Raw genomic sequence first — 25,571 nt, 5'->3', positions numbered from 1 at the left:
CACCATGATTGTTTCAATTAATAGGTCGAATTTCTCACTGAAGAAATCGATTCGTCGGTTGTACGAATTCGTGAAAACAAAGCATTATCAGGTCATTTGTCCAAAGTGTTTGATGATGTTGAAAAGAATTATACACGAAAACAGTCAACAATATCTGCCAATCATAGCCATAATAATGATAATATCAATGATTCTATCGAACAATTCTATTCGTCTTCGATCAATGGAAATCATCAGCAACAGCAATCATCATCAGTAAGTAGATAGACAATTTTTTCATCATTTATCTAAAATTGGATATATTCATGTGCGATTTTTATTTGTTTGTCAATGGATACATTAATTAATCGTTGATTGTATGTTTGTGTGTGTGTGTGTAGATTTTTCTCATTGATCAATCAGCGATGATGATCATTGTTTGTTGTTGATAACTTACAATAAACGTTTTTTTGCAACATTCAACTGAAAAAAAACAAATAGAAATAGTTTTTTTCAGTTTATTTAACTATTTGATGAAGAAAAAAAAATGAATGAATGAACGTCTGACCATCGATTGACCGATCATCATCATCGAATGATGACAATAATTAGCTCCGTTTTTTTAATAGTTTGGGTCGATCATAATCATCATCAATTGTATTCGTATCGAGAAAAAAAAATCATTGACCGATGAATGAAATTTAAATGGCCAGTTAGTTCATTTATTTTTTCAAATTTTTTGTTGTTGTTGTTGTTGTTGTTCATTCCATCAGTTTTTCCTTCATCCTCGGGCTATTAATATTGATGATAATCGACAATAAATTTGATAATCAATGAACAACAAACTCTAGATTTGAGACGAAATTTTTTTCGTTCTTTGTTCCAAATCCTTAATAGAAATGAACACTACATTTGTGTGTGGTTGAACAATTTTTTTTTCTTTGACAGATTCCTATTCTCTTGTATTCAAATGTGTGTGTGTGTGTGTGTTTGGAAATTACTTTTACTTTATTTTCAGATCAAACAATAATTTATTTATTCAAACTTGTTTGCACATCTTTTACGTTCTTATTATCTCTATGATCATCATTTTTATTTTATTTTTTTTTATAAAAAAAAGATCATGGCTTAAACGGCTAGACAAAATAACGTTTGGAATAAAATTTACGACTTTTTCGATACCAATAATATTGGTAATGATGATCCAAAAAGTCATAACGTACAGTAAAGTTAATTTCACTCTCACTACTACTACTGTCAATCAATATCGTTTGCCTTGTATGTTTGATGGCACAATCAAAATTAGTCAATCCATCATTCATAGTAGTAGGACCCTTGATCTTGATGTTCTAGATTCTTGAAAATTTTCTTTTTCTTTGACATTATCAATCAATAGATAAAACAGCAGCAGCAGCAGCAGCAGCAACGACAACAAGTAGGATGAAAAATTAGGACACAACAACAACTTATGATGATGATGATGATTAGACATTTTAGACCTTGATTTTGTTGGATTTATTTATTTATTATCCACACAAACACAAATACAAACACCTGTTCAACAATAATGTATGGCCCCCTGCTGTAGTATTCTTAATATGATTCTTTTTTCCGCGAATATTATTTTGGTCACATTTAGGTTTTTACAGATTTGCATACTTTAAACTTTTTTTTTCTTTTCCTTTTTCTTCATTTTTTCTCCCCAGGTAATTAGATTGCATAATATGGACGGTAATAAATATGTCTGTCTCTGTCTCGATTTGTTTCTTTATATGTGATGATAACCAAATTTTTTTTTTTTTTTTTGATATTTGTTACGTAATCTTTTTTCCATTCAAAACAATTTATTGGTGAATTTTGTTTTTTTTTTTTTTTTTTGAAAAAAGGAAAATTTTTTTCGAAATCTACATTCATACTATCATCATTATAAATGTCGATATATTAGAGAAATAATAATGAAAAAAATGCCTTAAAGCCACCACCATCACATTGCGGATCTAATTAATTTCCGACCAGAACAACCGAATTGTATTGAGAATAAAAAAAAGTAGAAAAGAAAAAAAAATTCATTCACTATCTGACCGATATGAACTTGATTAAACTTTGTACCTATACTAAACACACATTTACTTGTCATTTTTTTTGTTCATGGTCAGGGTGTATCTACAGTTTGACCATTCATTTAACACACACACACACAAAACACACTTTGAATCACCTTTGACCGACGCTACCATTATTCAAACGAACATTCCATGGACCTGTATATAAAAATGTTTGTCTTAGAGACAAAAGATGTTTCCTAACAACACTAATAATAATAATAATAACCAAAGAACAAAAAAGAGAATTAGAATCAAGTTCTTATATAACAATTTATAGCAATGGTAGTCATATTTCATCATCACATAAGAATGATGATGATGATGATGATGGTGATGGCATGCTACTTGGCCACTTTGTCCATTCTTCTTCTTTTTAAGTTTTTTTTCTTTTCTTTTCTATTCTACCGCCTACCGCGTAAATGAATGAATGAATGAATAAATCGACGGTGTTCGTATTCTTTTTTTTTCTTTTGATATCGCGTTGTTGTTCATGTTGATTTCATTTCATTTTTTTTTATCATTATTATTATCCATACCATTGTTATTGGTGATGATGGAGTACATTTTTTTTTTTTTTTTTTTTGATTATAAATATAAAAATCTTTACATCGTATGATGATGATGATGATGATACCAAAAGGTAAAGTGGAATAAAAAAAATTCATCTCTCATGATTGGTGGTCATATAAACATTTTTGTTATCTTGCATATAAAAAGATGCTTCTTATTTTCATCACTTTTTTTTGTTCGTTGTTTTTTTCAGTTTGGGAAATTTTTTTCTGTCTGCATACGTATATATTATATAATGCAAAGCAAAGAATATGTCTCCAGTCTTGATAGTTACCTTAGATTAGTCATTATTACGTGAATGAAACGTGTGAATTGAATGAAACGAACAATTCGTACACCTGTATGTATGGTTAAACGGCTATGTAAAATTAACTGAATGAATGGAATATGACTGCAGTAAATAATTTTGAATAAGAATTTGCTTTTTGTTCCTGTTTATGTGTGTAATGATTTTAGCTTTTTTTTCATGAAAAAAATTTTATTACCATTTTGACCATCATTTTGCAAGTGGTAAGTGGCCGCCATTCTTTGAATCATTAATTTTTTTTATTTGAATTTTTTTTCCCAAAAGACAAGTCTTCAATCTTATGAACAGAACGGAACAGAACAGAACAGTGCAGAAAACCCTGTAGGTGATGATGATGATGTTGATTATTTATCTTTTTTTTAGAAAAAAAAGAAGAATTTATTTTTTTTATATTAAATTTGTTGTGATTTCAGCCGAAATTCTCATCATTAAATACCATTCTATTGCCAGTTTACTAGTTGACCAAGTTTTTTTTCCCTTTTTCTTCATTTCCATTGTTTTTTTTTTCATAATTCCAATTCTTTTTATCTAAATGAAAAATGATCGATCGAATTTATTTTTTTTTTTTTCGTTGTTGATAATTCATTGCAAATGGACACATCATTCATCAATCATCATCATCAGCCATCCGAAGCCATAGAGGTTGAAAGAATTTTTTTTTCTTGTGGTAGTCGAATCATCAGTAGTTTAAAGCAGAAATTTTTTTTTTTTTTTTTTTTGTTGATGCAAATTTACATTTCACCCAAGTGCAAATATTTTTTTTTTTATGAATCATATCCATTTTCATTTTTTTTGTTATCAATAGTCATTGATTATTATAGTGATGATGATGATGATGATAATGATAATGATTGCAATGTATATCAAATATTATCATTATTCTATCTATCTATCAGAGGCCAAAAAAAACAAAAATTGTATCGGTCATGGCTATTATAATGATGATGATGATAATATCGTTTTATTCATATCTGAAAATAATGTATTCATATTTATCATCATAAGTTCTGATTTACTCTTTTATATTTTTTTCGTTCCCATTGTATTTTTTTTGTCATTGTTGTTGTTGTTGTTGTTGTTGTTGTAAATTTCATCCGATTTATTTTAATTCCACTTTCCTCGATGAAATGAAAGAAGAAGAAGAAGAGAAAAAAATTTTATTCATTCATTTATTATCTTTACAAACGCAAATAATGTATTTATATAAATGTATAATCAAGGATGTATTAGTTAGTTTTTGCCGAAATAAATAGTTTATATTTTGTTTGTGTGTGAGAGAGAGAAAGGAAAACATAAAACTTATCGAATCTCAGCAGTGTTTGAGAAAACACAAGAGTTGTTTAATCAAAAAAAAAAAAAAAATTCTCGCAAATATAATGAAAATAGCGTTTTTATTTTAAATATTTAAAGATATTGTATATAATAGGATGCGATTATAATAAGATTTTTGTTTCTGTTTTTCTCTTCATTTTCTTTTCCCTTGATTTTGAAAAACGAATTTGTTCGATTTATTATATTGTCTCTTTATAAGTAAAAAAAAAAGAAATGATTCAAAACAAACTCCTTGACCATCGTGGCATATAATCAGATTGATGATGATTATCACCTCATCAAATACATAATACTTGCAGTATTTTTTTTATATATGTAATTGATGTCGATTAATGTCGATCATCATCATCATCATCATTATCATCAATATTACTATGATAAAATTGTTTGTCGTTTGAATTGTTGATTTGTGTAATAATGAAACAAAAAACAATTCGATCAATGATTTGAAAACAAGCCCATAACCAAAAAAAAATACATCTCCCATTGTTTTCTCTTTCTAATAAATTTTGCAATTCAAAATGTATCGATTAATTTATAGTTTGTCGATCAATAGTTATATTCAACTGAAAATTATTATTGATTCGATCAACTTGTATTTCATCAATTCATTCAATCATTAATTGTATCATTGATAATTATTATTAGTCAATAGAATATAATAGTATTCGATGATGGGTGTTGTCCGCTCATTCATTTATTCATTCATTTACCAAAGAACTTTATTTTGAATTTTTTCCCCTCGAAGAATCTATTTAGGATAATGTTATTTTAAAATCAAAACCATTACAATGAAATAAACATGGGAAATTTTTCATTTTTTTTTTTTTCATTCACCCACCGCCGTTGTCATTTGTCTGTAAATGTTTTTGATTTTTTTGTTTTGTTTTGTTTTGTTATTGTTGTCGAATTATGATTGTGGAAAAATATTTTTTTTTCCAAAAATAATGATGATTATGATACAAGAAGGATAATAATAATAATAATAATAAAACGGAAAGCCAAAAATGTCACCGATTTTGTCATTGTATGTTGTTTGGTCAGCAATCTGACAATAATAAGATCAACCACCTCTCGTACACCGTGAACAAAGAAAAAGATAAAACATATGTTAATTAACATTAACGACAACGACAACGACAACTGGCCATTTGGTTATATTTTCCCTTGTTTTGTTCCATTTTAATTATGAAATTTTTTTTTTGTTTCATATATGATGATAGTGTTTGTTTGACAAATTTAATTGCAATCTTAATCATCGTATAGAATCATTATTATGATGATCATGGTAATAATAATAACATGAGGAAAAGGATAATGTTTTTCGTTTTTTTTTTGGTACCTCATTTCTTTTTCTATTCGATTGTTCGCATAATTTTGTTGTTGTTGTTGACAAAAAAAACCGATAAGACAAGTTGCGAAAAAAATAGGAAGCAAAAAATTGGTAAACAGGAATTATCAAGTTATTATGGAGATTATTTAGGATTAAAACAAATCTCCGGGTCTTTTAATCTGTTGGTGCTCGTGCTCGCTCGTGTTTAAGATCATCAATTGTTTTTTTTTTGTTTGTTTGTTTGTTTTTTTTGCTCAATTGTCCACTGTTGGTGTTCTATTTTTAGAGAGAGAAAAAAAACGGAAAAAATCTATACCGTTAATTAATTGTTCATTGTATTTTTTTTTATAATAATCATCATAATGATAATGATGATGATGATGATGATGATAATTTTCCAAGTGAAATTGATCAAAATTAACATCTGAAAATAAATGAATGAATGAGTGAAAAAAAAACCAGAAATTTTGAAAATGAAAATAGATGTTTTGAAAATTTCAAAAAAAAAAAACATTGTCCGGCTTTGGTGTCATCATCATCATCAAAATGGAATTTCTCAGTGATCAAATAATGAAGATTGAAATGTATCTTGTTGTTGTTGATGTAGTTGTATGGTGAACAATAATGACTATGATGATGATGATGACAATTTCCGAAATCAACACATGTTTACTATTATCATTCATAGATATACCCGAATGATAATAATAAAAAAAAAATCTAAAAGACAGCGCCCTAAAATTTAGATTATTCAACTTTTTGTCGATGTTGTTGTTGTTGTTGTTGATTTGTTTTGTTTCTGCAGGTCTTGCCTGTTTTTTTTCATCTATCTATTTAATGTTTCATTTCATTTCATTTCATTTCGTTTCATTTGTTTGTTTTATCATTATACACACACACACATACACACGAATGAATTATGTTGAAAATTTCATGTAATATGAAGACAAATGATAAAGTATGAGAAGAAAAAAAATCAAAAGAAATATATCCATTTTTTGTTTCCCATTTTGTTTTGTTTTGTATCTCAATTAACTGTATTTTAGTTTTTTTTATATATTGTAAGTTTTTTTTCAGATACAATTTGAATGAATTGACGAATGATTATGATGATGATGAAAGAAATGAAATTATATAAGATAACACCGGTCACATCATCATTATCATCATCAATTGAATCAAACTTGTTTTTTTTTCTTTTCATCATATGGCCAGGCGTCAAAAATGAAGAGAAAAAAATACATTAACATTCTAACTACGGATGTATGTTGGTTGGTTAATACCGAGGAGAGGATATAACGAATCGTCAAATCGCACCTAAGTGTTTTTTGTTTTTGTTTTTGTTTTGTTTGTGTTGTTTTATATAACACTCCAATATATACAATTTGGCTCTAATTAATTCATCGCCATTATCGATCAAAAAAAAAAAAAAAAAAATGGAGAAATAACATTTCACCTCTCCATCCTTGATCTTTTTTTTTTGTTCTTTGTTTTGCTTCCAACGTCAATGTTGTTGTTGTCGTCGTCGTCGTTGATTTGGTAATTTGTGATGGAATAATCATCGCCAAGTAATCAATTGGATTTTTTTTTTCTTCTGACAAATATATCGAATCAACTTCAAACATATTGAGATATGAAAAATACAAGTCAATCAATCAGTATATGTCTATCTGTCGGTTAAATTGTTATTTTTTTTAATATATATAGGAAGGAAGGCGATGATGGATGTTTCTATGTTTCGTAATTTTTTCCCAAACACAGATTGATTGATTCTTTCATTGATTGACTTATCACAACACAACGTAATTCAAATCAATAAATCAATTTATTTACTGTTATCTGTATGTATATTTTGGTTAACATTTTCAATTGGAATGTAACTTTTTCATTATTGTTTTGACATCGCTAATTATTACAATATATGGGAAAAAATTTCTATGATTAACCCATTCGATAGTGATGATTATGATTCGAATTTTTTGTTGTCACCTAACAACAACAACAACAACAACAAAAAGTAGATTCACCAGAAAGAATGAATGAATGAAGAATTCATTTTCTTTTCCTCTCCTTCACCACAACATTCTCTCCATGTTCGATTCGATTACTATGAATGATATTTTTATTTTTATTATTATTTTTTTGTATTTCATCACTGTTTTGTGAGAGTTTTCTCTTTCTCTTTTTTCTTGTTTTTTTTTGTTGCTCTTTTTTTCAAATATTATTTTACATTTTACATTCAATATATTCTCCCTATTCATACGTACACACATAAAAAGAACAAGAGCAAAAAGTCAGCAGCAGCAGCAGCAGCAGCAGTTAGCAATACAAAAAAACCCGAAAAATCTCGTCTGTCTCAATAGTCAGTTTTTTTTTAGAGACAGGATTCTCGGCAGTTGTGTGTATACACAAACACATACATACCACACAGTCATCTGTTTGTCGACATTTCTAATACTCTGATTATTTGATGCTGTTGTCATACATTGGCTACGGATACAATCTTTGTCGTCGTCGTCGTCGTCGTTGTTCATATTGAAGCCTGATTTCATTCATTCTCAATTGGCCAAATGATGATTATTTCAAGATAGATGAGAGAAAACAGAAAAAAAAATCTCACATGGTTTTTTGTTCGGTTGTCTGTTTTTTTTTTTTTTTTAGTTTACTTCTATTCGTCAGGTAAATCGGTGACAATTGACTCCTTGGTGACGCGATTGTGTGTGTGACTCCATGACAACCGATTATTATAATTACCACCAGAATTTCATTCATTTTATTTGTTTGTTTGTTTGTTTGTTTTTGGCATATGTAAAATTTTTAAATTCGTTTGGGAGGGGCCTTGTGTGTGTGTGTTTTTATTGATTGTAGCATTTCATTGCAATGTTTCAATGATGTCATCATCATCATCATCATCTTCATTCGAATAGAAATTGTCATCATTTTCAAAAAAAGTTTTCAATTTAAATTTTTCTTCTTTCATCATCATCATCATCATCAACAGTAAATGTCTATTTATTATCATCAATTAATGTGATTGTCAATGAAACCTGTACATTATCAACAAAAATTTATTCTGATATTTTTCGTTATAATAACAATAATAATAATCTGTACATCTGGTTCATTTGTTGTGTTTGGCAATAGTAACGATTGCCATGGTTAATGACAAGTTTGATCATTTGATCAATTCCATATATATCAACCAACCCTCATTACCACTTAATCGTCATCATTAACAAAAATTCAAACCAATCATCGTGTGCCTTTTTTTATTATTCAGAAACGTTAATCGAACGTCATCACATCATTTACATGCTATATGTTGGATAGCAATTTTGTTTTTAAGAAAAAATTCTTTGATTCAAAAAAAATTTTAATCAATCTGACGTTTTTGCAACGTAATTCAATCAATGTGTTTTTGTGTATGGTGGTTTGTCACGTTTGATGAGTGAATGTACAGAAATAATGTGAATGAATGATAGTTCATTGCTGTGTCGTCCATTGTGATTGACTAATTGCAACCTAGTTTTTTTTTGTTTCTTTTTATTGCTAATGTGAATTCTTGGTTGATGATAATGATGGAATCCAGCCAGGATCCCAACAACACTGATGTCGGTATTGCTACCAAAATGGCATTGATGGCCATGTCGGCAACATCAACAACATTAACATGTAAAGTGCAATACATGAATGACATTGACCCGTTTAGGGCTTGTACCAAATTTCCTGAGCCAACTAGACCGCCATTATTTACATTCAATGTGAATATACCATTGATTAAACAGATTGCTGCTGTTCATCGTCTATTGAAAGCTCCACATAGGGTTCGTAATTTTATCCATAATACCTTTCTATCATTTTTGTTATTGTTAATGATGATGATAATAAATAATAACATCAAAAAACATCATTACATTAGATTGATTTACACATTGAGATTGAGAATGATGAAAAAAAATCCGTTTTTATACTCATTCATTCAAAAATGTCTTTGTAATATATATACAGATAATTTATTTTAATTAATGATTATCACGGTTAATCATATTATTATTATTATTATTATTATTCCGATGCTTATACCATCACCACACCAACGAGGTGTTAGTATGAAATCAAATATTATTTATTATTATTATCAATATTTTATATATATGAACCTAGGTAGGTTCAACTGATTGAATGACTGACTGACTGAATGACCGACTAACATTGACCTTGTTTTTTTTTTACTTTTAAACTTTTCATACACACACAATCGCACCTCTGGGTCATCATAATCATCATCATCATCATCATCATCATAATAATAATCATTGTTGGTGTTTCTGTTTCTGGTTTTTGTTTTCTTTACTATATCTATTCGATATATATGGAATATAATACACCACAGAATGTACTCATCATCATCATCATCATTGGTTTAGTTTTTTTTTTCTTTACTTGTTTTATTTGTAACTTTGGAAAAGTATTCTTCATTTCAAAGAAAGCAATACTGATAATAATAATAATAATGATGATGATCATAATAGATGGATAGAAATAAAGTAATAGGTACAATGATGATGATGATGATGGTTATCATGATCATAATCACTGCCATGAACAACAACAACAACAACAGAAAAAAAACTGATTCACTCTTAACTTCATTGTTTTGTGTGTATTTATTGGTATATACCTAAGTTGAACAACAACAACAAAAAAAAGTATTCGAATTTTAGGTGCGTACACATAACTGTAAACTTTTTCTTCCATTTTTTTTCCTCTTGGATTATAATGATGATCATCATACTGACCGAGTTGGGTCGAATGTATTTAGTTTTGATAATGATGTTTTTTTTTCTTGTCTTCATCGTTCATCAAACACAGGGATGAAAATGTAAGTCAAGTACATCACAAAATCAAACAACAACAACAACAAGAAAAAAATTAATAGCGATAATAATAATAATCAGATAATAGATGGTCGAGTTTAAGGTATAGGATATCTATGGTTCAAAAAACAAAAACAAATTTTTTTTTCTTGAAAAATAAAGAAAATGGCCAATTATTATCATTACTATCATCATCATAATCATAATCATTATCATAACTTGCCAAAAAAAAAAAAAAAATGAAAAAAGAGCCAAAATATTCCTTTCTTGATCAGGTTCTTTTTTTTTGGCGAGATATTGTAACCATTTTGGTATGGATTTTTTTTTATTCATTATAGTTTTTTCTTTATTCAAGTTTTTATTTTTACCTGGTTACATCCATTAACCTTTGATTGGTATAACGGTTTACCATCACCATGAACATCATCATCATCATCATCAGGCTCCATTATATTGACGTCATTAAGCTCATCTTGGTATTTTTTTTTCTTTCTCAATTTTTTTTTTCACTTGATTTTCTTCGATGTTTGTGTATGTTCATATTACAAGTTCTACCAATAGAAATATATATTGAGGAATCGAGTACCTCATCCATATTTATAAGGATGAGGTACTTCCTGACTAAATCTTTCTTTCTCTCTCTCTCTCTCTCTCTCTCTCTCTCTCTCTCTCTCTCTCTCTCTCTCTCTCTCTCTCTCTCTCTCTCTCTCTCTCTCTCTCTCTCTCTCTCTATTCTCTTTGTACATATGTACCTTGAACACTTGGAGATTTTAGGTTGATATGTCTGTTTTTTTATTTGATGATGATTTAAGCATACCTACACCAATTTGCCTTATTTTTTCAAACTTGGCCTTTTCATCAATTCGATTTTTTTTGTTTAAATTCAAAGCCACCGGGTTAGAAGGCCAAAGAATGAGATAGAGAGAGAGAGAGAGAACGAAAAAAGTAGATTCGGGTGAATCGAAATGAAATGAATCCATTCAATTTTCATTACATAGTTATAAATTTTTAAAAATAAGAATTTCACCTACTTGTCAATCGGTTAGAAATAAAGGAGTAGAAGGTGTGTAATTGGTAATTATAATATTTAATATAATTCAAAACCATCGTTGATGTTTAATCAACAGGTATTTTTTTTTATTCAATCAGTCATATCGAATGTATAATAATACCACGTTTAATTTGATTGGACTTTGTTTGTCATTGATATTCGTTGATGTTTATAAAATCCTTCTTTTTACACCGATGATGATGATGACGATGTTTTTTGTTATGATATTTCAGTTAGATTTTGACTTGTTATTTCTGTATTACTGATTATATTCTATCATCATCATCATTGTCATTTATGTGTCGTTCACTAACTGAATGCTGTTGTTCATAGAAAATAAAAATTTTCTAGCCTAAACAACATTGATACAATAACAACAACAACAACAAAAACATCATTCATCAATCGTATGTGTTCATGTGTCTCATTTCCGAATTTTGGTGATCATTTTTCCTTTCCAAATTTTCTACTTTTTTTAACTCTATTTATTTGTTGTTTACTGACTTATTGACTGATTGGATGCTACGGTATCAGAATGTATGTATGTTTTTTCATTCTAATACAAATGCCATTGATATTTTGGCTGTTGGTTTGTTGATTTCGTTTCAAGCCCAACAACAGCAACAACAACAACAACAACAACGACTACGACGAATAAAATGAAATGATTTATTCATGTTTACGAAATCATTGATTTTCAAACTGGTTTTATTTGCCTATATGTTCATGGTGAATTGGTGATATATACAAAAAAAAAATAAACCAACTCAAAATACATCGTCAATAGCTCAATTTATCAATTTAGCGTTTAAATATATCCGTAAATCCTTCCTTATAATAATAATAGCAAAACAAACACAATGATGAAGTAGAGAAACAAAATGTCGTAAAAGAAAAATTCAAGATCAAGTACACATTTTTTTTCCTTGATTCTTCTTTTTTTTTGAAAAAAAACTTGACTTTAACTCAAAAACTCAGACCAATTGGCAATGAAGAAATGGTAAATAATAACAATCCCCTAACCCCCATAATATCTTTTCAAATGTTCGTGTGTGGGCTCCGGATTTTTTTTTGTTTCAGAAAAAAAGAATTCTAAAAAAGAATTATTCTTTCAGAGTTTTTTTTCTTAGTGTTTCCGTTATTTTTATCATTACATTTATCGATGACATATGCAATAATTCCATATATTTGATGACTAACGATTTGATTTTTTAACAAACAATCAACAAGTGCATATACGCAAATCATTCTTGTTTTATTTTATTTTCTCTGTTGTTGTTAATAGTTGTCGTTTCTAATGATGTTGTGTATTATTATTATATCACATGTTTACCCAAAATGTTTATCATCGTCATCATATTAATGGATGGATACCGTTTATGGAGCCAATTAGATTTTTTTTTCCAAAATATTTTTGTATTTTTTGTTGAAAAGTAGCAACCAAATAAATCTAAAAAATGGTATCGTATCGATTTGTGGTGTTACCAATTATTGACATTGATAATTTATGACGTCTACTTATCAAATATTGACAATTCATTCATTATTTGTTTACAATAATTTTTATTTCATAATGCAATTGCATTCCAAAAATCCAGAAACTTTTTTTTTGGTATAATTGTCGTTTTTTTTGATGGTTGATAATAAATAGAAAAGAATCGATTTTTGTCACAAATATTGAATGAATGGAAAACAAAACAAAACAAAACAAAACCAAAAAATTCAAATGCAATTAATTTATTGGCAAAACGCGCCGAAGCATAATTCACAATTCATTACCACACACACACACACACAAACATAAAAATCGAATCAAATTTCCGAATAATGTCATCGTTTTTTTTTGTTATTGTATTCAATTGCTAATGAATTTTTATCAATGATGATGATCACAAGCATGCATACACACACAGACACACATACATAGACATCATAATCATCAAATTCAATACAAGGGTGAATTGGTGTGTGTGTGTGTGTTTGTTTGTTGTAAAATAGAATGGTTGGTTGGCAGTTCTTATTGTTGAATTTTTTTTTCTGATGATTAAAACAAAACAAAACAAAACAAAAAATATGGAAAAAAAATTCGTGACTCATTCATTTATCTGGATGACTTTGACTATGTTGTGTGCAACAGGTGAATGAATGGATGAATGAATTTTGCCATGAATGACGCCGTCATGTTATATGTGTGATACATACGAACATCTGTATATTATGTGTCGATTTGATTTGAAAAGATAAATCTTTTTTTCATAATAAATAAATAAATAAATATATATATAACGAATCTGGCATTGTATCAATAATTTTTTGATTTGTTTTTTTCTGGTGAATGGTGATGAAGAAGAATAATAATCATACATATATCAATTAACACATGGAACATCTGTTTTTTTTTGTTATTATATTGTTCTATTTGTTCAAATGTGTTCAATGATTACATGTGTTGATGATGATGGTTATTGAATCATCAATTGGTTAGTTTGATTTTAAATAATTAAATTGTTCATTTTGTTTCACATTTTAATTATTACATCACCATATTGTTCCATTAATTTAAATCAAATATTTGATCCTTTTTTTGTTCCGTTTAATCTGATCATATCTAATCGTGACGGATTTTTTATTTTATTTTTGTTTGAATAATATCACCGTCGTTTAGTTTTACCTGGCTAAATAAAGAGATATTCATCGACACGATTAATCTGGCTATTTTTTTTATTTGTATTTATGTTGTTTTTTTTGCATTACAAATTTTTTTTGTATATGATAATAATCATATTATAAACATTTATTATACAAGGAAGAAATTGTAAGAATTGATGCTGAAGCCTGATAATAATAATAACCTTTTACCTGCATACATTTGTTTATTTATTTATCCATTTGTTTGTTTTTATTTTCACTATATAATAATAATAATATTAATATTATATATGGTAAACTTACACTCATTTTGAAAGAATGATGATGATGAGATACGCCAACGATGTTGTTATGTGAGATGAAAAGGATTATATATAGCCAAATATATATCGGTCGACCATGATTGTTTTCCTATTTTGCTTGTTTTATCCCCCACTTTATATATGTATTAGATACATTTTACCAGAATGATATGGATTCAATTGAATTTTGATTGAATGAACTGAATATATGTTATCGTCATCATAATACATTGATTGATATGGATGTAACTGATATATATAGATAGATATGATTTGTTTAATCTTGATGTTTTTTGTTTTGTTTGGTTGTCCGACTTCATAGGTTTTGTTAACGAAGGTTTCGTGGGTAGTTAGACGAATAGGAAGAAGCCATTCTTTGTCGTTCTCTTTTTTTTAAAGAAATGATGGCACCTTAATTTATTGTGTCGGTGTTGATTTTCCTATCGTTGTCATCGTTAATTAATAGCCCTTCTTGTAATGGTTTGTATGTATGTGTGTTGGCGTTTCTTTTCGGTCAATTGATCTGTGTACCCTATATAAAATTTTACCGCTTTTAACAGTTAGTATTCAGGAAAATACAAATTAAATGTCAAATCAATGAATGTTCAAGTATTACTATCATGATGATAATCATGACAGCCACTATATTTCTCGGTATTGTGTCTGTTTGAATTATGTTCCTGTTATGGTGATAACTCGTTTTATTACCGATCATCGTCATCTGAATTTCATATACCCCCTTTTCTTTCAATGCTAATGTTAATCATTTGGCGTACCACGTTACCCATCGTAGATGTGGGTAGGAAACAGAAACTCTTTAAAAAAGAAAAAAAAACATTGGTCAGTGAGAGAAAGACCATGAGATATCCATAATACAAAATTTTACAAATGTACATATGATTCGTTGATCTAGACTAGAACCGACAGACCGTTTTGGATTGATCGTCGTCGTCGTTGTTTATCCTCTGGCAATCTTGAAGCTAACTGGACCGTTGTCTAACAGTTGTATTAAGTCAGATGGTTGGTTGGTCGATCACTGTCTCATTATTATGCCAAATTTCTTCATATATCATCATCATCATCATCATCATCATTCGAAAACATTCCTTTACTTAACTGAATATCTAATATTCAACCTGAATAGAAGAGTATATTCTTTTCCACTATTTTCACGTTTGTCATGATTTGACTATTTATTTGTCCCATTTACCATCTGAATCATTAAAATTGATTGTGGAGAAACAAAAAACAAACCAAACTCAAAGATTTTCTTCATAGACATTTTGATTCATTTTTTATTATTGAAATGATGATATATTCATTTACGAAAAAAAATTGAATAAATAAATGATTGAACATGACTGACGACCCTTACGTTGTTTATGGTTTTTCAATACATCTGTGGTCAGTAAATACCACTCAGTAATGTATAATGGTGGATAAGGGAAAAAAATTTAAACTTTGAATAATGACACCAATTTCCAACTCTAATTAACATCACGCTTTTTTCACAACGAAAAAAAAAACATTTTCATTCTGACAACCGTTTCGTATGTATATATGGTGGCCATCATGATTTGGAATTCGCATTTTTTCTATTTGTTTTCCAGTATAAATTTGTTTTATCTGTTAGGTTTTTGTTAGTTGGCTTGTTGTCTGAATGGCCAATAACAAAATGCCCGAATAACTATTCACATTAGCCATTGGATTTTTTTCTGTGTGTTTATTCGATGGTCATAATATCTTTATCTTTATGTTTTCTAATGAAGTAAATTCAACGTGGACCTTTGGATTTCGGCCATGTTGAATGGAAAAAAGGGAAAATTTCTTGCTAAAAAAAATGATATCAAGATTTTCATTAGTTTCATTCTGCAGTATGAATTTTAAATTGCGACAATAAAATTCGGATCTATTTTTTTTTCTTATTCATTCTTCCTTATTATTGTGATTGTGATGATAATCAAATCAAATCAAGATCAAAATCATTAAGAAAAAAAAATGCACAAGAAAAATCATAAGAGAAAAGTTTATTGCAAAACCAGCTGATTATATTGGAATTTTTTTTCTTTGAGATTTGATCGGATGAGGTCAAAGGCAAGCAAATTCGATTTATGTGCAAATTTATATATGACCCAATCTTTGGTCAAATATAATCAGTTTGTTATGTAGTATTTGTTGTTGTTGTTGTTGTTGTGTGGTGAATATTATTTATTTATTTTTCTTTATCTAACATGCAGCAGAAGCCGTGATTTTGAACTCCCTTCTTGTTTTTTCTTTGGAGGCTACCCATTTGTATGATGATGATGATGATAATGTATGATGAGAGATGTGTTGATTTGATTTAGCCTTCGTTTTTTTTGGTACAGCCTGATACAAAAGATTGCCTAATAAATTCGTGTCAGTCGAATGAAATTCATTTCAAAGTTGGAAACGAAAAAAATACCTGTTGTCGCTTTCACCTAATTTATACGATTTTTCACATGTCAGATTAGGGTAGTTTGTTGTATATGATGATGGGAAGAATAACCTGGATGAAGAGAGCAGAAATGATGATGATGATGATGATCACAGAAAGCGAAACGAAAATATCCAAGTAAACCGGTTCAGTGAATGATGATTTTTTTTCTTATTTCTGGATTCTCAGAATTTTCAATTAACTTTGTACGTGAAAATCTCATTGAATATAACCGAAATTTTTTTTCTAATACAAATTGGATTGTTCGATTTTTTTTTCTTATGAAATTCAATTGTTTTTTTAAATTTAATTTCAAATCTTTTTTTTCCTATTTTTTTAATGATCTAGCTTGAAGATTGTACATTTCAATTATATAAATTTAACATCGAAACAAATGAATGTGAATATGGAAATTATATTGATCTGGAGATGAATATCGATGAACAAAATGAAGAATTGGATGGCTTCTTATCAAGGTGAGTGATTTGATTTGATTTTTTCGAAATCTTTTTTTTTTTTTTTTGATTTGATTTGATTTGATTTGATTGGATCAACTCACACACAAACACACTTATTGTACGTTTAAAAAAGATTCGATCTTATAATATAGAAGACATATTTAGGACTTGATCGAGTTTGAATGATTTTTGAATTATCTTTCTTTCTTTCTTTCTGCAATGTATGTGTGTGTGTGTGTGTGTGTGAATACATCATCATCATATGTCATCTTCCTGGCATATTATCGTAAGACGTCCAGTTATAGTATGTTATTCATTTGCGATTATCGGTTTCAATCATTTTGATTATATATGAATCATTTCTTCCTTTTTGCTCAAATCTCTGTCTATGTGTGTGTGTGTGTGTGTGTGTTTATGTTCTTCACGCTTCACTGTCAGTGATTTTTTCTTGAATTGAATTTGAAAATTCCAAAAATATTTTTTTTTCTACATACTATACTTTGTAGAAAAAATAAGATTTTTTTTCTATTTTATTGTTGTTTGTGTGTGTGTGCATTGTATTCAATTCGAAATTTTGAAAACATGTATGCAATGATATCATTTGAAATCGTTCAATCTATATAATAATAATAATAGAAATGAATAATGGATAATCTGATAATGTTTTGGATTCAAAAAAAAATGATTTTCCATAGTAATCAAATGATCAAATAATCGATTATTTTCAATCATCGATTATTCACTATTTAACAATATATGATAAGGTTAGATTTACCAATTTGAGAATATGAAAATTTTTTTTTTGCTTTAAAATATCAATGATGATATATCTAGACACACATATCTTTAACCTTGATGTAAAATTCAAACAAAAAGTATCATCATGCAACAGTTTGGTAGTGTTTTTTTTTCGTTTATACAATACAAAACTATCATTATATGTGAAAAAATAAAGGAGTGATTTTTTTTCTTCACATGATGATGATGATGATGATTTGCCATTATTATAAATTTTAACCAACAAAATATGGATGGGTGAATGGTCAGCCAAAAGTTGGTATATAAATAGAAAAAGATCTGTTCAACATAATATCATCAATTGTTATCTGTTCTAGATGAAACTCAATACACACATTTCATTATTCGAATAATTCATTTTTTTTTTCTCAATCTATCTCTATGGGGTGCATGATGATGATCATCATCATCATCGCCCATGACCACGATGATTATCATCAATAATCAATGTTTGTAAGTGTATAAGTTATTTATTTTTGTTCGAATAATGGTATCATCCAATAATATTGCATAATTTAGGCAATATTAAAATTACGACATATATATTTCTGAATGTTTGTATGTTTGTTGTATACAGTTAATATATTATATGTGATATATGATTTCATGAACAAATCATCATGTGAATAGCCAAAATTTTTCTATAGTCACAAAATCACCTGTATATATGATCATTAATTTGGACGATTATCATTGTAATGTTCATTTGAAATGATGATGCTAATATTGTGATTATCTTAGTTTGCCAAAACGTGACAGTGAGACATCATTATATTATGGCAATAGTGAAAATTTATTCGGAAGAAAACAAATCTGAATAACATTATCACACATATACACACACACACACACACACACTGATGTTGACTGACTGAAAATCGATTTAATCATATCATTGGGTCAATTTTTCATCACCATTAACAACATCAAGCACAATTGCTTATAATCCATGCTTTAAATAGAGTGTGTATTTGTTTGCTTGTAACGATGGTTTGAAAATTTTTCCTCTCGTTCTCATAATGTTTATATTTTTAATATTTTAATAGACTGATTATTAGGAAAAAAAACAACAACAAAAAATCAGCATGAATACAAAGAAAAAAAATGTCGATCCATTGTGTATTGGGATTTTTGTTTTTCACATCCACACACTTTAAATAGGAAATTCGTATATGGAAAAAGAAACAAAAACAAATGTCAAGTGATAAATTTTACCTTGATTGAGGATGATGATATTTATCGTGTCGTTTAACGGTGATAATGATGATGATGATGAAGGTGCCAATATATAATATTGCAAAAAAAAACGAAACAATTTGGCCGACAGCTGAATGTTCGGACACTTTCTAAGAAGTGAAAAACAAAAAATAAAAAAAAAATACAATCGCAAAACATTTATTGTATTGATCAGTGTGTTGTGTTCGTTTGATTATTATGAATGAATGATAATCATTTTTCCATACTTGAAAATTGAATTTCCATACAATTTTCCTTCTAACAAACGATGGCCATCATATATAATAATTGGTCCATTCAATCGTTTCCATTCCCGATCATATTGTTTGACCAAAAACGGTCTTTGTTTTTTTTTATATTAAAATCGTTTACTTGGTCATCATCACCATGGTGCAAACAAATCATCATCATCATCATTTCGATATTTACAGATCATTGAAGAAAAATAAACTCATCACATCCATCTATCCGTCTGTGACGTTTCTAACGTTCATGAACTTGAACATTTTTTTCTCCTTTCATTTCATTTTTTTTTTACTATCTTCATAGATTGTGTTGAATTGTTACACAATGTTTAATGGCTATTGTTTTCAATGATTGGGTCATGTGAAATTGTATCGGTGTAGATGATGATGATGATAGGATAGGAATGTGTATTATAATTTTAAGATTTGGCGTCATCATCACCATAGTAGTTTTATGTGGATCAAAAAAACTTTAACCAAAAAAAAAATAATCGAATCGAAAATACATTTTTATAGAGTTTTTTTCTTGATTTTTACGGAAACGGAAATAAAACAATCATAATCAATGGAATCATGTATCATGGATAGATAGAAATCCTGTTAATGTCTTACTCTTGTCTTTGTCACATTCTCATCGTTATTTATATGAATGTTGGCAACCCAATAAGCAATTGCAACAAGTTCTCACGCAAGGACAAACACACACACACACACGGAGAGAGAGAGGGAGATTCAAATTCAGATCATTGAGAAAAAAAAATTCATTCTTGTCCCCGTTTGTTGGTTTGTTGTTGTGTTTTAATTTCGTTTTTGAATCGCTTCAACGGGCGCCAAGTTTTTTTTCTTTTTTCAACTATAGGATTTTTTTTTTGTTGAAAAATCAAGCCAATAATAAATGATAGTTTAGATTAATGTTATTCGGCAGCAATATATATACAAATAGTCGTCACCAGTTGAACACTTGAATTTTTTTTTCTTTAAAAAAAGATCATTGTTATTCTCCATTTGTGTGTGTGTGTGTGTGAGTTCTTATCCGGCCAATGACCTGATCCAATACATTCATCATTAACCAAAAAAATTTTTGGCTTTCCTTTCATGATGATGATTTTTATTTCTTTTTTTTGCCTTTGACTTTTGAACTTAAATAAATGTTACTCTTTGTTGTTGTTGTTGTTGCTGTTTTGGTAGTTGGTAGGTTGTCATTATTTGTAGCAAGACAAAAGAAACACCATAGGAACCGGTTAGGACCAATGGGTTAACTCACACGCATCACAGGGAGACACCATCACCATGATGATTATGATGGACAAAAACAACCGTCCTTTGTTTTTCATTACCTTTTTTTATCTATCATTATTATTATCATCATTTGACAATATATGCGTATTCATTCTAACATGGAATTTTTCAGATTTTTTTTATCTTGTTTTCTTTTTTTTCTTGATAGTCGATATATAGTTACAATTAAATGCTTATTATTATTCTTGTTTTTTCTTATCACTCATTCCATACACGAACAAAATCTGTCTATACAATCATTTATCACATTCAATGATGTATATCTTCGTACATCATCATCATAGTCATAATCATTCATTCATTCATTCATCGATCAATCAATCAATCTTTCTATCTAATAGTTTCATCAATATTTTATCAAGGTAATTTAATGTCGATTATCAATACAATCAATACTTCATAATAATAATAATGATAATATTAAACATCCATGAAGTATCATCATTATAAAAAAAACTAGATAACATGTAGAGAGAGAGAAAAAAAAATATTACGAAAATGATGATGATGATGATGATGATGAATTGCTTTATTCCAACCGAATGATTGGATTCGGATGGTATATGATGTCCACCTTGTATTTTTTTTTAATGTCAAAGTCAATTTTTCTTTGCAAGATTAAATGGCCAAAAAAAAAATAGAAAACATGTTTCCTCTATGTTCATTACATACCTGAAGGCCATTTCAGTTTTTTTTTCTTGTCGTGTGTGATGCGACCTTTGATGATGCGGAAGGTAGATCTAGCTAAATTTTCGAATGGGTGATAGAGGAATATATAGACTTTTCGGTTTTCTGAATATGTGTTTAATGTTGTTTTTCATTATATAATGTATATTACCGAAATAGATATGAAGAATTGATGTATTTAGAAATTTAAATTATCATCATTTTTTTTCTTAAAAATTTTCTCTAAAAAAATTAGTACCTTTGAAATAAACTAAAAATTTAAATTTTTTACTGATTTGTTTCCTTTATTTTTTTTCTTCTTTTTCCCCCCGAATAAAAAACAGTCGCAAGAATGCGGTCATTTTACGAACCAAACTATCGGTACGCGTTCATGCTATTATTGGTAAGTGTTGACTGAATTTTCTTTTCTTTTTTTTTAAAAAAAAAACCTATTTATAATCACACATTCCGTAACCAACAAATAAAAATGATGGATCATTTTCACATGAATTGAAAATGGACCAAACAAACAACAACAAAACGAATGAGAACATTTCAAATGTAGATCAATGAAAAACAAAAATTCGTTTTTCTCGAAATAAAAAAATAAATTCACTACGTTCATTTCACATTTTACATCAAATTAAATCAGATATGTTCTCATTTTATTTAAGATATGAAATTATTCCAGATTATACTTTTCGTTTTAAGTCAATCAATTAAATGTTTGCTCTAAATCACATGTATATACCCCTGCTGATTGACCACCACTTATGAAAAGATTTTAAAGTTTTTAAGAAAAAAAAATACGATATAATCATCATCCTCCTCATTATTATTATTATTAATTATATTCTCATCAATGTATCTTTTCATCATCATCATCATCATCTATCTGATTGAATGAATGAATGAAATGTGACTCTTATCTTTACCATCGGTGAATCTATCTTTATTTTACATCATTTTGCCGGTATCATCATCGTACCGTTTAATTTTGTTGTTGTTGTTGTTGTTGAATTGATGATGAAAAAAAAAATTACAACTAGGGTCGTACTGTCGAAAATGTCATTCCCATCATCGTTTTTTTTCTCTATCTCAGTTTTTTAATAAGCTTTTCGCAGTATTATACAAGCCATTTTTTTTTGATGATCGAAGACCATCATCATCATCATCAACATCATTACTATCATCAATGGTCATGATGGTTAAATACATGATCGATTGCCTATTTAATGTTTATTAGTTTTTTAGTTTTATACAATTGTACCTTGTTACTGATTTCTGAAATGATCATTTTTTTTAATATCGACAAGCATAATGTCCGATATGATCACCATACACACGCACACACACACACACACATTATCTGATTCATTCCGAATGAAGATAAATGTCTTTTTAGTTGCTTCAACTGTACTACATTTGTATTATTAATAATAATGGACAAAAAAGATATATAATTCACGAAATACATGTGTGTGTGTGTGTGTGTGTGTGTTTACAATATTTTTCATATTTTTTCTCATTAGTTGACTTAATGAAATATATATAAAGTATATGATACGCATTTTTAATTAACAAGCTTTGTACAGATTTTTTTTTTATTTTTCTTCCTTTCTACTTTTATTTCTTATCCAATTTTTCATTCATAATCGCATTTATAACACACATTTTGTCGTCCCATTGTTTAAGGGTGTTGTTATGATATTTAGCCAAGATAATTATCATTGGCATTAGATTTTATATGAAAAATGTATCTTTATTTCATGCACACACACACATTCATGTTTAGACACCATAAATTGCTACGAAAAATGTACCATATTTTGTTCCTGTCATAAGATATGTTTGTTTTGTTTTTTTTTGGCAAGCTTCCTGTTCCTCGACATATATGGTCATTGGTGAACAATTCATCCATCCATCCATCCATTCATCTATTGGATTCGATCCATATGACAATAGCTCAAACAATATCAAATTTCTTTTCATATATAATATTTAAAAGGAAAAAAAAATCAAATCAATTTGATTGTTTAGGAAATCAAAACCAAAAAAAAAAAAAAAAAAAAGAAAAAATAGCTACATTGTTCGTTAGTTGCCATCATGAAATGATGGCTAAAAAAATGATAAAATCAATCATTTTATTCGAGAAATAAAAAAAAAATTTCCCCTGCCTACTATTCTGGTTCTCATCATTTGTATTCAATGTGATTCAATCTATAGATTGTTAGTCTAATCAATTTTTAAAATCTATTATTACTACAACCACCATCACTATCATCATTTCATCATCAACATCATCGTTGTTGGTAGGTTAGTTGGCCATTTGTTGGAATCCGTATGTTTATGTGAATATGCATTCACGATCTTGTAGCAAGCCGACATTTTTTATTTTATTTCTGGGAGCGTTATAGTTGATGCAAATGCCAATCTATACATACATTACCTGTATATGTACACATGCCACACAAACTGCAACAAAATATTCAAACTATAAAAATCAACTGCTGTTGTTGTTGCTGTAGTAATTTCATTCCAACTAAACACCTTGGCAGCTATGATTTTTTTTCTTTTTTTGTTTTGTTTTGTTTTGTTTGAATGGAATGTTCAATTTGTTTTTTTTTAGATAATAACAAAATGTCGAATATATTGATGTGAATGAAGGTGTTATATATGAACAAACAAAAAGGTTCATTTTAGGTTTTTTCCCATCCATCCAAAAAAAAAAAAAAAAAAAATTCATTCAAATTGAATAGGATTTTTTCCCATTTTTTTTTTGATTTATTTGCTCCTCATTCATTTATTCGATCGTGCTACTGGAACTGACGAAAAAAAAAATTGAATGCATAAAATATAATAACAATCAATTATTTTGGATATCGAATTACAAATGAACACAAACACCTAATGATGATGATTTATATTAATCGTCTAATTAAGCTTTCCAGCTTTAAAGATTAAACGTGCAACCAAATTAATAGCCAATTTTTCTTTTCCAATGCTTAATTGAATTTTTGGCATCATTTCCAACACCGAACAATAAAAACTGATAATGATACTGATTAATCATTGATAACAGATTGATCAAAACACATTTTATTTTGTTGATGAATTTAATCAACACACAATCGGTCAAAACTTGATGAAATGATTTGCGATATGATAAGTATGATAATTTATTGATCATATCATGGCCACTTTTTTTATGATATTATGTTCGCTTACATCGGCTCCTCATCCTTCACATACATAGATCAAACTAAATTTCCTCATTTCTATTATATAATTATGATTGCTTTCCATGATACAGAACAATTTGTCATATATAAACAATTTATATATCACATCACAAAGCTAAACTAACTGTTTTCTGTTATTAAAATGAACCCTATTGTTTCTAGTTGGATTGTTTTTCAATTTTATTTTTTCTGATCATCTTTGTTTCTAAAACAACTAAAAAAAAAAATGATCACTATTGTTCTATTTTAGTTGATGATTGGTTTTATTCTTCATAAGATAATTGAAATTATTTGAGCTAAGAAAAAATAGCAATTTCTGGTAACATGTGTTGTATCTGTTTGTTCTTTTGTTGATTTCATTATTGTTATATTGGTAATTTTCGTTGGTTTTTATTAATTTTCAATCTTTCTATAATTTATTAATATAGAATTTCATTGTCTGATTTTGGATTTTTTGATAACATTTTTTTTTTTTTTGAAAATTTAAACATTATTGCAAATATAGATTTCATTGTGTTTTTTTTTCATTTCGAACAATAAAAATGATTATTAGCTATACAACAAAGATCTGCTCTAACTGCTTTGAAGTTTTATGCGAATAATTTTATCTGGACATTTGAAATCAAAAAAAAAAAAAAAAAAAAAAAAAAATATTTGCGCGGTTCAT

At 28.2% G+C, this 25,571-nt stretch overlaps 1 protein-coding gene across 2 annotated transcripts in view; it reads left to right on the top strand.

The window, feature by feature from the left end:
- The window catches only part of Fhos (Formin homology 2 domain containing), a 35,023-nt gene that overhangs the window by 4,129 nt on the left and 5,323 nt on the right, over positions 1-25,571 (top strand). For both annotated transcript variants that reach the window (XM_047054772.2, XM_047054771.2), the window contains exons 3-5: positions 25-255; positions 17,309-17,436; positions 22,007-22,065. In XM_047054772.2, the coding sequence (XP_046910728.2) occupies positions 25-255; positions 17,309-17,436; positions 22,007-22,065 (418 nt within the window). The remainder of the gene's footprint in view (positions 1-24; positions 256-17,308; positions 17,437-22,006; positions 22,066-25,571) is intronic.

This window comes from Dermatophagoides farinae, chromosome 1, assembly GCF_024713945.1.
Source record: "Dermatophagoides farinae isolate YC_2012a chromosome 1, ASM2471394v1, whole genome shotgun sequence".
Taxonomy (NCBI): Eukaryota; Metazoa; Arthropoda; class Arachnida; order Sarcoptiformes; family Pyroglyphidae; genus Dermatophagoides; species Dermatophagoides farinae.
Note: the sequence above shows the minus strand (reverse complement) of the source record. Positions and strands in the feature narration are given on the sequence as shown.